Raw genomic sequence first — 13,105 nt, forward strand, 5'->3', positions numbered from 1 at the left:
TGCTGCAGGGGAATCAGAAAGTGAAAACGAACGGACTGATTTTTGGTCTCCAAAAGCTGAACAAAACTGAAAGAGTGAAAGCAAACCACAGGCAACCTGCCAGCTGGCTGAGCGTCTGCAGCGGGGCGATGTGCTGTCAGTGATGGAGAGGAGACCCCGCTGCCACCGGGACCGTGGTGCTCGGTCTGATGGAGTTCACATGCCTAAAGCAACTCCAGGTAACCTAAATCTGGGTTACAACATGAATCATGTGCTAGGTCATCATGATAAGCTGGAATACGTTAAAAATGCTTCTTGATCCTTATGGGGCTGCATTTGTCTCCAAAACACAAGAATGGCCCGAAGTCAGCATTTAAGATGTTGCATAAAAAAATAGCTCAGGGTAAACCATTTAAAACTATGCACTGGTTCTACTGATGAATTAGGCAGCTTTGTTTGTCTTTTACATCCTCACCTCTCTGCCTAATTTTCCCCATAAGAGTGATACTTTTTGCACGGCCCTGGACAAGGGTTGTGCCGTGTCCCTTGGTGCAAAGGGTCCCAGGTTGCCCACGTTCCCCTTGTGCCCTGCTCACACCAGCAGGGCACTTCCCGCAACCTGAGGTCTCTGAGGATTGTCCAGCGTCCAGACATCTTCAGGCCCTGCCTGTAGCCAGGGGATGGTAGGATCTTTGCTGCCCTCTAAGGAGAACAGACCAGAACAACACAGCTCACGTCCAAGCAGCATTTTTCTCCCTTGCGTTGGGATTTATTGTGCCCCTGTGGCTTCTGCTGCTGTTATTTGCTCCTTCCTGAGCATCTGCGCTGCTCGAGCTACCTGGCAGCTCTGTGTCTCCTCACTTGCTTCTTCCATGGGGAAAGAAGAGTCAAAAAAAAGGCTTTGGTGGCATCTCTTATTTATTTATTTTTTTCAGAAAAAATAGTGCCCTCTTCTGTTTGACTCTGCTGGTTTTAAGTCCTCTCCTTCCTGCCCTGCGGTCACACGAGGTGTTTGTATTTCTCCTCATATGGACTCCTATAGCAGAAGTCTTTAACATCTCATAGAAAGGAAACATAAGTAAATATTTTAAAAAAGAAATACAAAAAAAATACAAAATCCTTGTGGAGAAGCCAGCTCTGGACACCCACACACTTTCCCTAGAAAAAATACTGCAAACACTATTTCTTTTCAACCATGACATGGAAAAAATATTCAAAGTACTTCATGTACACATCTCCAGGCTCCCAAGGAAAAATCCCACATGACCAGGAGAAGACTGGAGGATCTAATAGGATTTTTTTTTCATCTCTTTAAGAGCTGAAGAAGTGAAGGCTCGTCTTGCAGGACAAACCCCCTGGAAGCTGGCCTGCAGGAGGGGGCGTGCAACATCACTCACACCTCCTCCCCATCCAGAAAGTGTGCAGCTCTGGATACCATGCAACCATTGTCTGTACTGACATGGAAGGCAAGACAATGCCAGCTGTTAAGCATTAGAGCACAATTTTTATAAACATCAGTGAAATGCAAAAACATGACATAATAGGCCTTGGGAGTAGGGTCTGAGGTCCGTGGCTTCTTCTGGTTATTTCACCAACTCGCTGTTACAGTATTCCTTGAGAGTCATCTATATTTCAGCCACAGCACTTTTTTTTTTTTTTTTTTTTACGAACTCTGGAAAAAAAATCCCAGTTAAATAAAACTATGGACATGTGGAAGAGTCCAACTTCATTCCCACTGGTAACTCATTGGTCACTAATCTGGGCTTGTTCCCCTTCACCTCCAACAGCAAAATGCCCACATAACAATCCTGCGTTGGTCCACCTCTAGGGTGACCCTAGATTAGCTTTTGTTGATATCAGCTGCATGGAAAAACATTCTTTCTTCCAAGACTGGCTTGTTACAAATTGCTCTGCGTGGGATTTCACCACCAGGCCTTCTGAGAACTTGAACCATGTTTCCACTGCATTTTTGATTTCACAGCTGGGTCCTGATTGCATCACCTTAGCTGATATCTGCTTTGCCTACTTCTTGTTTTGCTGTGAATATTTTAAGTCCTTTCTGAAGAAAAGGAAACTTGATGTTGGCTGCCTGTTTTCTTCCTTTCTCTGTATGTAGTGGCTTCTTTTGAGCAGTCATAACTTGCCATTTTACCATGTTAAAAGGAGAGGACCAGTGAGTGCCAGGACCCCAGCCGTCAGCATCTTGCAATTCTTCTTCAGGGGTGTCCATCAGGTGCTGTTTTAAACTTGATTTCCCAAATCCCTTTGCTCCAATGCCGCGAGACTACAACCTGCCCTTGGTGGCCCTGCTTGAGCAGGGCGCTTGGACCAGACAACCTCTGGATGTGCCTCCTCACAGCCAAGCTGTGATTCTGTGATTTTCTTCCAGTGACCAAGCTCTGGCATTGCCATGACATCAGACTCCACAGCTTTTGTCAAGCTCCTTTCTGGTCCAGGTCCCAGACTCTGATGCTCCCCAGTTACAGAAGGTGGTGGTTGGTCATCGTCATCAACAATCTCTAGTCCCATTGCCGCCACTGATGTAGGAAACCAGCATCTTTCCTTCAGCTGTCTTTTGAGAGACCATGGGAGTCAACTCTTGTCATTCCCTCTGATTTCGGAGGCGTGCAGCATCTGCATCCTTCCCCCCAAACCCCTTTTATTGACTGCTAGTGGAAGAACCCCTGTCTCCACCAAGCCTCTGCTCCATGCAGGTTGGGATGCTGCTTGAACACAGGCTTAGCAGTGGTATAAAACAGCAAGCAGAGCAATTTGCAACCCTCTGCATACTTACTCTCCCTGGAAGAGGCAATTTGGGTATCAGCTGTGTTGTAAACAGGGGATTTGGATCTGATAAGCACTGTACTAAAGGAGAACGTGCTCATGGTTCATGTATTGGTGCAGACATGGGAGAGGACCTGTCCAGTGAGATATAATATTAAAATGCTCTTGCTGTATCTAGAAAATGTAAATGAGTAAAGAATGGGACAGTATATGCCCCCAAAATCTATAGGATGGCATTGGCAAGTGCTGTTACAAAGCCTTTACAGTTAGGGAAGGGAAAATGCCATGTTAACTGTATTCTGAGAGGCTGTAGAAGAGCAGAGCACCTGTGTGTGCTCAGACAGGCCGTGCCATCTAATGACCCCAAGGGCCGTCTGCTGAGAACAGAGCCCCACGGGAAATGAGGAAATGGAGAGGGAAGTCACCAGACACAGCTGTCTGTTTGTGACACGTGACACCAGTCAGCAAACTTGGGAGAAATTCTGAGGAAATAGCAAATTGCATTTGTTGTACCATTTCTGGCATGAGTAAATCTCCCTGGAATAATAACGTTTTTCGGTAAGCTTCACTTTTTATAAAAAGGGGCAGATTTATGAACGGGTTGTACTGGGTCTGGCTGGGATGTTAATTTTCCCTGCAGCAGCCCATACAGTGCTGTGCTCTGCACTTGGAGCTAGAACAGCAGTGGTATCACGCCAGCGTTTTGTCTGCTGCTGAGCAGTGCTGGCACAGCTTCGGGACTCTCTCTAACCCTCCTAGGGGGTGGGCAAAAAAATGAGAAAGGAACATCACCAGGGCAGCTGACCTAAACCAACCAAAGGGATATTCCATACCATATGGTGTCACACTCAGCAATAAAAGGTGGAAAAAGGAAGAAGAGGGGAGGGGTGGGCTCTCGTTGCCCAAACGTCTGTCCTCCCGAACACCGGCTACATGCGTTGAGGCCCTGCTTCAAGGACATGGTCAAGCATCGCTCATTTGTGGAAAGTAGAGAGTAATTTCTTTCCTCTGCACTTCCACACAGCCTTTACTTGTTTTGTTTTGTTTTTTCCCTTTCCCCCTCCCTTTTCCCCTTTCCCTTTTTTCCCTTTAGTTAAATCATTTAATTATTAATAATATTTCCTTAATAATTATTTTTCCTTTTAATTAAATTTTCCTTATTTCAACCTGTGAGTTGTTCTTTCCTTTACTTCTTCCCCTCCTCTTCTGAGGAGGGGGAGTGAGAGAGTGGTTGTGGTGGAGTTCAGCTGCCTAGCAAGGTAACACCACCACAGGTATTTATTGCAGTGGGACTCACGACATGTTGCTGTTTCTCAAGGGGGAAGAACAAGGTGACAGTTCAGCTGCTGCTCCTGAGATACTGCTTCAAGGTAAGTCCTGCTCCTTCCTCACCGCTGACTGCCATATCTCTTTTAAATTTTTTCCTTAAGCTTCAGAATAAATGCATCGGACAAAGGGTGGGCTGCAGTTACTGAGATCTAACCTCCTCCATAGGAGAAAATTAGAATTTACACGTGTGTATTTGGCAGAGCTTTAATGTTTTATATTACAGAGGGCAAGGGGAGGAGGAATGGCCCAGGGAAGAAGCTCAAGCATAGAAAAGTAGACAGTAAAGATTTGGAGAATATGGGTGAGGTACTTAAAAGCAACAGAGATTGGAGGAAGGTGGAAATTTGTCACTAAATCACTTTTGGTGATGCTCAGACCAAAACCTTGAAGAAGGAACGTTATTCCCAAAGGGAATGAGCGAACCCACTCCAGACTGGCACTGCCAGAAGCCGATCCCCTGGATCCTGTTAGAGCTGCAGACCTTGCTGGAGCTGGCAGTGTGTCACCCGTCTGGAAAACGCACCAAAGCCTGGTGGGACACAGGGAAGAGGTTTTGCCTCTGCAGCTCACCTGCTGCCCCAGCCAAATATTGGAACTGATCTAGGATACCAGGATACCTTGGGGAAACAATACACAGAGGAAGCCTTGGGAATAGATGCACAAGAAGGTACCCAATGGTTAACTGAGATGTTTAATTGTAGGAAAACAGATTCCAGTGTGTTCTTTTTTAAATTTTTCATCTTGATGATGACCATCATCATGCTATCATCATCACTATAGTATTTATTAATGCTATTATTAATTAGTTCCCAAAGACGGGGTTATCACATGCTTTTTGTGAATTTTCACAAGCCCTGAGGATGTTTTGTGCACTGGAATGAAGCAGCACGAACTAGGCTGAACAGGACATATCTTTTCAGCTAACCTACCCGGCTCCATCAGGACTTCAGCAATAATGTTAAAATTTTCTCCCAGAGCTGTTGGACCAAGGCTGTAGGAGATGCATTGAAGATATTGGGTGCAAAGTCTCCTCCTCACCTGAGGGTGGCTGGAGCAGCCAGGTGCTCCTTTACACCTGATCTGGAAGCATTCCTTATCTTCGAATTACTGCTGGCCTATTACAGCATGTACCAAGCAGATGGGAGCTGGCTTTGTGTTCGTACCCTCTTTCTCATGCAACTTCAGGAAAAAGTAGATTCAAGACCTTATTTTGGCCCATGGACAGAGTATGGCTCATGGCCATAGGAAAGGCTCGATTCAAGGCTATCAGAAATGCCATAAAACACCTTGCATAATAAACCCGTCAGTTTCAGTTGCCAAGTCACCTGGAAAATTCACACCAAACAGAGGAGGGAGCTTATTCTGCCCATGACCTTGAAAAAGGCCTCTGGAGAAACACATTTGCAACACTGGTCCTGGGTCCACTCCAGGGCGACTTCACTCTAAATGCTACTCAAAAAAATCCAGTAAAACAGAATTATTGCCAAATTTCCTTTCCTGGAGATCATATATAAACCACCCCCCAGCCACAGCCAGTTTCAGACTGTAGCAGGGGCATTTGAAAATCCTCTACTGCTTTGGGGCTGCAAGCAGAATCACGTGAATAAACATATTTATGTGCTGCTCTTTCACACGGTAGGTTGGTTTCTATATATCTGAAATGAAATCAGTTTTGTGTGTGTATATATATATATATAAAGCTCGTGGAGGGGGTGGTGCAATAGAGGCAACTTCTCTGCCTGAGATGGGTCAGCTACTGTCATGCTCTAGAGGGTACTGGAATGAATCACCTCTTGTGGTTCACTCGTAGTTTTCAGCTTGCTGTCACCACGTTCCTGGTCAAGTGCTAGTAAAGAGATAAAGGACCTGATGCCTTGTGTCAGACCAAGGGTATCTCCACCTCAATCTCCTGAATCCAATGGAAATTAATACAGGGGAGTCAGGGAAAATAATACGAAAAGTGCAATGTGCAAGGTGACTTTCCAAGCCTCCAGCAGTCCTCAGCTCAGACACTTCCCCAACCAAAGGTGGGCTTTGTGTTTTAGAGGCAACGTCAGCTTTCCCTCCCGTGAATCTTTTGAGCTGCTTCTCCTATCAGCCTTATTTCAAATGCTAATTATTTTAAAACCACTCAGTTGAACATCTAGCAATGAAAATGGAAATATCACAGCTATCCCAAAGCCTGTGTGCAGCTGAAAGAAGATAAAGCATCCTGCATCGCAGGAAAATTTGGAGCAGCTTTCTCCAAACAGAAAGATCTTGCTGACTGTCAACAATCACGTCAACACCTGAGAAAGATGAAATAAGACTATTTCTGGACAAGAAATAGAAATTCCTGTGCCAGCTCCTTTTGCAGTACAGGAAGAATAACCAGCAAAGCTGAAGATGCGAATCAGTAGAAATTTTTTGCAATTATGGGAAGAGCTGCCCCTCAATATCAGCATTGCTACACTTCCTGCTACCATCCTCTCGGTCCGTCTCTGCATCCAAAAGTCTAAGCTAATTTTTTGGGGTTGGACTGCCCACACACGCAAGGAAGATGCATATTGCCCAGTGTCAGCTGCCTGAGAGCCAGAATCCCAGGCTGGACCATTCGGGGTTATACATCTGATTCAAGGGGGGATTAATCCTGCCGTGAGCACACCAAAGCCGTTTGGGCAGAGCATGTGCCCAGCTGAGGTCCTGTGCTGTAGAAAGGCCCCTGGAACAGAAGGGAGCAAGATGCTATTGTGACATGGGGTTTTCCAGCCTGGGTTGCTTCTTTTATTTTTTTATTTTTATTTTTATTTTTTCCAATGCCAATGCAAACAAACGAATGAACAAAACCAACCAACCAATAATAAATACATAAAAAGACCCAAAGTGCTGAGATTCAGGACTCAGCCTTCTCACTGAGCTCTTGGCCAAATGGGTCAGCTGGAAGGAAGGTCCCTGTCCCAGCACCATGCCTCGGGGCAGATGCTGGTGTCTGCTGAGCTTGGACCTCCCTGCATGCCCCTGTGATCCAACGGTGCTCCAGCAGCTGACCTGTGGAGATGCTTACATTACCAGCTTGGCCAAATAGTTTTTTCCAAGCAGCAGCATTAGTTTTGCCAAAAAAAAACTTTGCTGTGTGAGCTGATGAGACGGGGGGTTTGGATCACTCCTCAGAGGGGCTGAAATCTCCTGCTGTTTCCCCTTTGAGGCATTGAAACCTATCCTAGACTCCACCCATATTCCCCTGCTGATTTTTCTGCATCCAAGAGGGGAGAAAATGTTCTCTCCCTGATCTTTCAAAGGTGTCTTCTCTGCCAACCATGTCCCATGAGGACAAAAATGACTCCAGGTTTAACGAGCTTTCTCTTATCTTGTCTGCATTTGACCTCCAGGTGAGCAAGAGCCCATCCTTCGAAGTCCTCCCCGCGATGCCGCCGCTGCTGCTGCTGCTGCTGCAGATCTCCTCCAGCTGCCTTTGGCTGGGACACGGCGAGGTGGTGACGTCTTTTGAAAGCTCATGCCCGCAGTTTTTCTTCCGGGAAACCCCCCCGAATGACGCCCTGGAGCCAGAGAACCCAGCCTGGATCTGCCAGCGCTACAAGAACCAGTATTACTTTGCCACCCTGTACGACAGGAGCAGGCGTATTCCTGTGTACTCTGCTTACTTGTACCAGCCTGGGCCTGGCACAAGACCTAAAACATGGCTGGTTGAGCCCCAGGTGAGTGTCCTTTCTTACCACACATCAACCTCTGCTCATTAAAAGCTGGCCTGTAAATGGACCCACTGGATGGGATTCATCTTATCTGTCCCCTTGCCGTGCAATTCCTCTGATGAATTTGAGATGTCATCAGGAGATTGAGATGAGTCATGCCCTAAAAATGCCCATTTTTCAGCATTGAGCTTAGGGGAGCATAAAGTCAAATTACCTGATATCACACTGTGTAATGCACCCCCTGTCCCATGCTGGGGTGGGGAATCAAATCACGGCAAAGAGACGGCCAACAGCAGCTAAATTTGGTAGGCTGCACCACTGGAGAATGTAGGTGAGAATGAGCCATAGAAGAAGGCCATGTGTCCTGTTCCCAAGGAAGTCCTAAAAGTTTTTGTAAATATGAAAATAAAGGTGTTATAGTTAGGAAAATCAAAAAAAAGGCATTTGCATTTGTTGGCCATAGGAACTCAAGCAATTAATTTGATATGATGCCACTGTCCATATACAGAGGGGATAAATTTTTCTCTTTTCATTCTGGAGCACCAGCCCAGGCCATCTGCAAAATCTGTGATTTGGCTAACTTTCTACTAAGGCCTTTTTGCAGCGTGGTGCCATTTGGTATTTGGGTTGCCCAGCTCTCTTTGGGAATTATGAGCTGCCTTAAGAGGCTGATCATTGCCAACTTACTTTCAGTGATGCTGCAGAAGGAAAACATCTGTGTTCCCTGGCACGGCTCAGCTCTGAGAAACATTATTAGCACAGTGGTACCAGATATCACTTGCACTGAGGTATTTTTGCTTAATTATTAGAGCAAAAAGCTTCATCCTTGTAATGAGCTGTAGCCCTCCCTGGGAAACCCCACCTCTAGGATTGGTTTCCCAACCCATTTCCCTGGGCATGGGGTTAGAGGAGGCAAACATTAGTGTTTCAGAAGTGTGGTATGCCTGATGTATATACATGCTTCTTTCCAAGTGGGGAGCAAAATCGGAGCAGATCAGAGGAGGCTGACTCCTCCTCAACTCCCCGCGGGAGTCCCATGGGGTCTCCTCATCCTCTTCCCGTCCTGTCCATCTGCAAGGACTCCCCAAGAGACCTAAGACTTAAATAGGACATCTGTGCTCTTGTTTTCCCCAAGCCTGTAAAACACAAGGGTGTTGACAGATTGGACTAAAAAAAAAAGGCATGAGAATCATAGAGACAGAGAAAAACTGCTGTGGAAATGGGGCTGAATGGAGCAAAGGCTAGGGCTGGTGACAGAGTGATTAGATGCAGGTAATGAAGGTTGGATGTGATTAATGGGGGTGGCAGGAGCTGGGGAGAGCCCCGGGGCAGCTGTGGCGTTAGGAGATGGGAGGAAAGGGAACCAGATGTGTCACAAATGTGTCTCGTCAAAGTCACCTCTCAAACCTCGGAGAATGGAAAACACTCGCTGCCTCATCATCTGCCCACGCTCCCGCTGCCAGATGGATTTCAAAGGTCACAAGTCAGATCAAGTGCAACTATATTTTGAGCTTTATTTTATTTTAATCTCTTGTATTTGTCGAGGAGGGGTAGCTTTGAGATTTCTCTTTGGTTAGTGAGTTTTCATATGCCGAGATGACAAAAAAACACACGAGTGTTCGGCACTCAGAGACTCGTGCTCCAAGGAAACCTGCTCTTTTATTCCCATCCCCATTGCTAACACATTTTTCTCTTTACCTTTCAAGCTGATGGGCTTAAGTTATCCCAAAACGATGGAAAAAGAATGGACCCTCTTGAATTATTTCAACGTCACTTTAGAGCAGCTTGGCAAGAGCCAGGCTGTCCTCCAGGACTACAAGAACCTGACGGGTTTGAACCGGGGCCACTTGAACCCCAGTGGCCACCACCCCGACTCCATCAGCAGGACAGCTACCTTCAGTCTCACCAACATAGTCCCCCAGGACGAGAAACTCAACGGCGGTGCCTGGAACAACTATGAGCAGCAAACCATGATGAGGAGCACGCAGGTCTGTAATGCCACCTATGTCGTGGTGGGCGCCGTGCCTGGGAACAACTACATCGCCAAGGGTAGGGTCAACAAACCCAGCCACATCTGGTCGAGCGCCTGCTGCGAGGTGGACAACAACCACAGAAAGTCTTGGGCAGTCATTGCTGAGAATGACAAGAACGAGGTCCATCTCCTCACGCTGGGGGAGCTGGAGGAGGTGTTGACTGAGCTCTATGGGAGGGAGCAGGTTTTTCTCTTTGACAGCGACTGTCCCCGGGAATGAGCCTCCTTGCACCTCCTGGGTGTATAAGGGAGCCACTAGCAGCACCGTGTGCACTGTGTGCCATTCATCCTTCCTTCTCTAGCTCTGTTTATTGGAGCATCTTCTCTCAAAAAAAAAAAAGGAAGGAAGAGGCCAGCAGAGCCCCCACCTGGTTTGCTTTCCTACTCTGCTGCCCACCCTTGCAATGAATCTTCATGGAAGGGTCCCTGGAAGCTCTGGAGGGGCAATCTGAATAAAAGCCCATGGGCAAGGAAATTGGAGCTTGTCACTAAGACTAGAGAGGGTATTTTATTTTATTTTTCCCTTTTTCTACATGCCCATATACAGACTGTATTTCCTTCCCCTCTTCATTTGGTATGATTGATAGCATGCTGCTGTCTTCTCCCTCGCCTTCTTGGGAAAGGACGTGTGTTCCAGAGACCTCATCGCTCTCTATAGGTACCTTAAAGGAGGCTGTAGAGAGGTGGGGGTTGGTCTATTCTCCCACGTGCCTGGTGACAGGACGAGGGGGAATGGGCTAAAGTTGCTCCAGGGGAGGTTTAGGTTGGATATTAGGAAGAACTTCTTTACTGAAAGGGTTGTTAGGCATTGGAATGGACTGCCCAGGGAAGTGGTTGAGTCGCCATCCCTGGAGGTCTTTAAAAGACGTTTAGATGTAGCCCTTAGTGATATGGTTTAGTGGAGGTCTTGTTAGTGTTAGGATAGAGGTTGGACTAGATGATCTTGGAGGTCTCTTCCAACCTAGACAATTCTGTGATTCTGTGATTCTGTGATTATCCTACTGACACAGCCAAGGACAACAGAAATGGACAGAGGAAGAGAGGAAGGTGGAAAGAAGGAAGGTGAAAAGGAAGAAGGCAACTTAGCATAGGAGGAACATCCCAGCTCTCTTGAGGTCTGCAATGAGGTAAAACAAGGAGAAGGAAGGAAATAACCTACAACGAATCACTAGGCTCCCTAACCCTGAGCTTACATGAAGGACATGCTTATGTAAATTTACTAGCAGATTTTTTGTTTGCTTGCTTTTGGACCCTGTGTCTTGAGAACAAGTGCTGAGGTAACAGGCAACCAGGCTCAAGGAGCAAATATACAGCAGACTTTGACCAATCAAAGATAAATTTCGGCAATACGCTGGTGGGTTAACTTCATTTTCTGCTCCACTTCTGAACCTTTTCCACAGATTTATATGTAATTGATTTTTTTTTCCATTGTAAGATCTATTCATCAGTATAAAAATTCAATATATGGCATACAATTTAGCTTCTGAGTAGTTCACAATATGAATTATTTGTTCCAGTGCTGGATCTTAGGGTCACCTTATATGTAAACCAGAAGTTACTTCCCACTGAAATTTCCACTCCTGGTAATGCCCTGGTGTATAAGGCTTCCTTGCCAAAGGCAGGCTGTCCACATCCAGTCTGAAGATGCCATAACACTTATGGAAGTGTTACCATCAGAGTCCTGCTACTTTTCCCATGAACTTGCACACATGAGGTGGATCATGGTGTCATCACGGTGGATCATTCTCCATGTGTGCAGGGCCTCAGAGCTCTGGTTGCAGAGATCAGCTCAGCTGCATAAACAGAGGCATCCTGGGCCAGCTGAGATGCCTTGAGGTATACAGTGGGGCTGGCTGATCTGCTGCAGGGTCCTGGGGACACCTGCACCCACCCGGGCCAGCAGTCGGGATGGGTGTGGGTCCTCAAGAGCGTCTCCAGAGGCTCTGGACACCTGAGTGCAGGCAATCAGGTCTGGCCCCAGACCTCTGCGCAGTGCCAAGTAGCATCATGGACATCTGCTTCTGTCATCTCTGGCTGCCTTACCAAGAGCAGCAATAATAATAACTCAACTTACAATAACTTAAGCAGCAATAATAACGCACTTTTTGCCAGCTGTGTTGCTCAGTGAGGTAGGAGAGTATTTGTGGAGGACAAAGTCAGGAGGAAAGTCAGGGGCCACACTCATATTTTCCCCTTTCCTGATAGTCCCGTGTGGTCCCAGGTCCCCTGCCCGAGTATTTCAAATCATTAGAAACCACTGATGGGGTGAAACTGCCGCTGCTATTTCAGGTTGAGGGAGCCCAGCAGCTCCCTCTGCGGTTACTCATGGGCCTCCTCTGACTCTTTCACCCCACCTCCTCGTGCCTGAAAACTGCACTCATCCTCACCGCTCCAGCCACCCCCGCTTTCCAGGCCCTGCTGGAATCCCCCTGGCTCCCCATGGCCTGGCCACCCCCTGACTCACACCTCCACCAGCTCCCTGGCTCTCCCCAGGACCGTTTCCCTCGACGGTACCCAGAAATGCCCTCCCCTCCCCTGCGAGCACATGAAATGCATGGGAAGCCAAAGAAGTAAATGAATCAGCTTGGAGGCTGTCTTCCAGCAGATATCAGGGGCGAGCTGAGCAGAGGGCTGCCCCAGCCCCAAGGTCCCCAGCTCCTGGACCAGCCTTTGGGCAGCTTTCTTCTGGGGTTTCCTCTGGTTTCTGCTGATCCTGAATATGAATGGGGCACAGGGACAGAGCCCAAAGCTGCTCCGTGAGCCGTGTGTGTGCCTGCTGGGAAGATGCAGCCCCCCTGAGCTGGGAAGGTAACGTCACAGCTTGCTCTGCTCTGTGTCCATCTGTCTGTGGGGGGAGATCTGGGTGCCAGCGGGACTTTGGATATGAAGGAAGAAGTGGTTATTAGTGGGGGCTGTAGGGGGATGCTTTAAGCTCAGAGCTATTGCTGGTTGCATCACCTGCTGGGGCATCTGAAGGGGCACACAGCTGTGCGAGCAGCTTCACCCAGAGGTCCTGCCACTGCCTCTAGGTGTTACCCATCCCATAAAACAAGCAAACAAATGAACAAAAAAGCCTAGCATTTAATTTCTTGTTCAGCCTGGAAACACACTCATCACATTGCATGTCTCTGAGAAACCCCTCTGGCCAATGGAGGACCAAGTGTCCTTCCCAGGCCACCTCTCCATGTACGTGCAGTGGCCAACCAAGCACAAGACAGGCTGGCAGCAGGACTAAGGTGCAGAAGCAACTTCCCTTCAAATTCCCGGCGTCACTTACTATTTCTGGCATTGC

The 13,105-nt window shown here is 47.4% G+C and overlaps 1 protein-coding gene across 2 annotated transcripts; it reads left to right on the forward strand.

The window, feature by feature from the left end:
• Positions 1-3,228: 3,228 nt before the first annotated feature.
• LOC118249433 (endonuclease domain-containing 1 protein-like) lies at positions 3,229-11,291 on the forward strand. Of its 2 annotated transcripts, XM_035549383.2 has the most exons (4): positions 3,229-3,321; positions 4,082-4,133; positions 7,461-7,787; positions 9,488-11,291. In XM_035549383.2, exons 1-4 carry the CDS (start codon positions 3,287-3,289, stop codon positions 10,031-10,033), a joined length of 960 nt encoding a protein of 319 aa, XP_035405276.2. In that variant the 5' UTR covers positions 3,229-3,286; the 3' UTR covers positions 10,034-11,291. The 2 variants fall into 2 exon arrangements, with proteins under 2 accessions (XP_035405276.2, XP_050569501.1); XM_050713544.1 differs by lacking the exons at positions 3,229-3,321; positions 4,082-4,133 and adding an exon at positions 5,639-5,727.
• Positions 11,292-13,105: the final 1,814 nt, after the last annotated feature.

This window comes from Cygnus atratus, chromosome 1 (assembly GCF_013377495.2).
Source record: "Cygnus atratus isolate AKBS03 ecotype Queensland, Australia chromosome 1, CAtr_DNAZoo_HiC_assembly, whole genome shotgun sequence".
In the NCBI taxonomy this organism is placed as follows: Eukaryota; Metazoa; Chordata; class Aves; order Anseriformes; family Anatidae; genus Cygnus; species Cygnus atratus.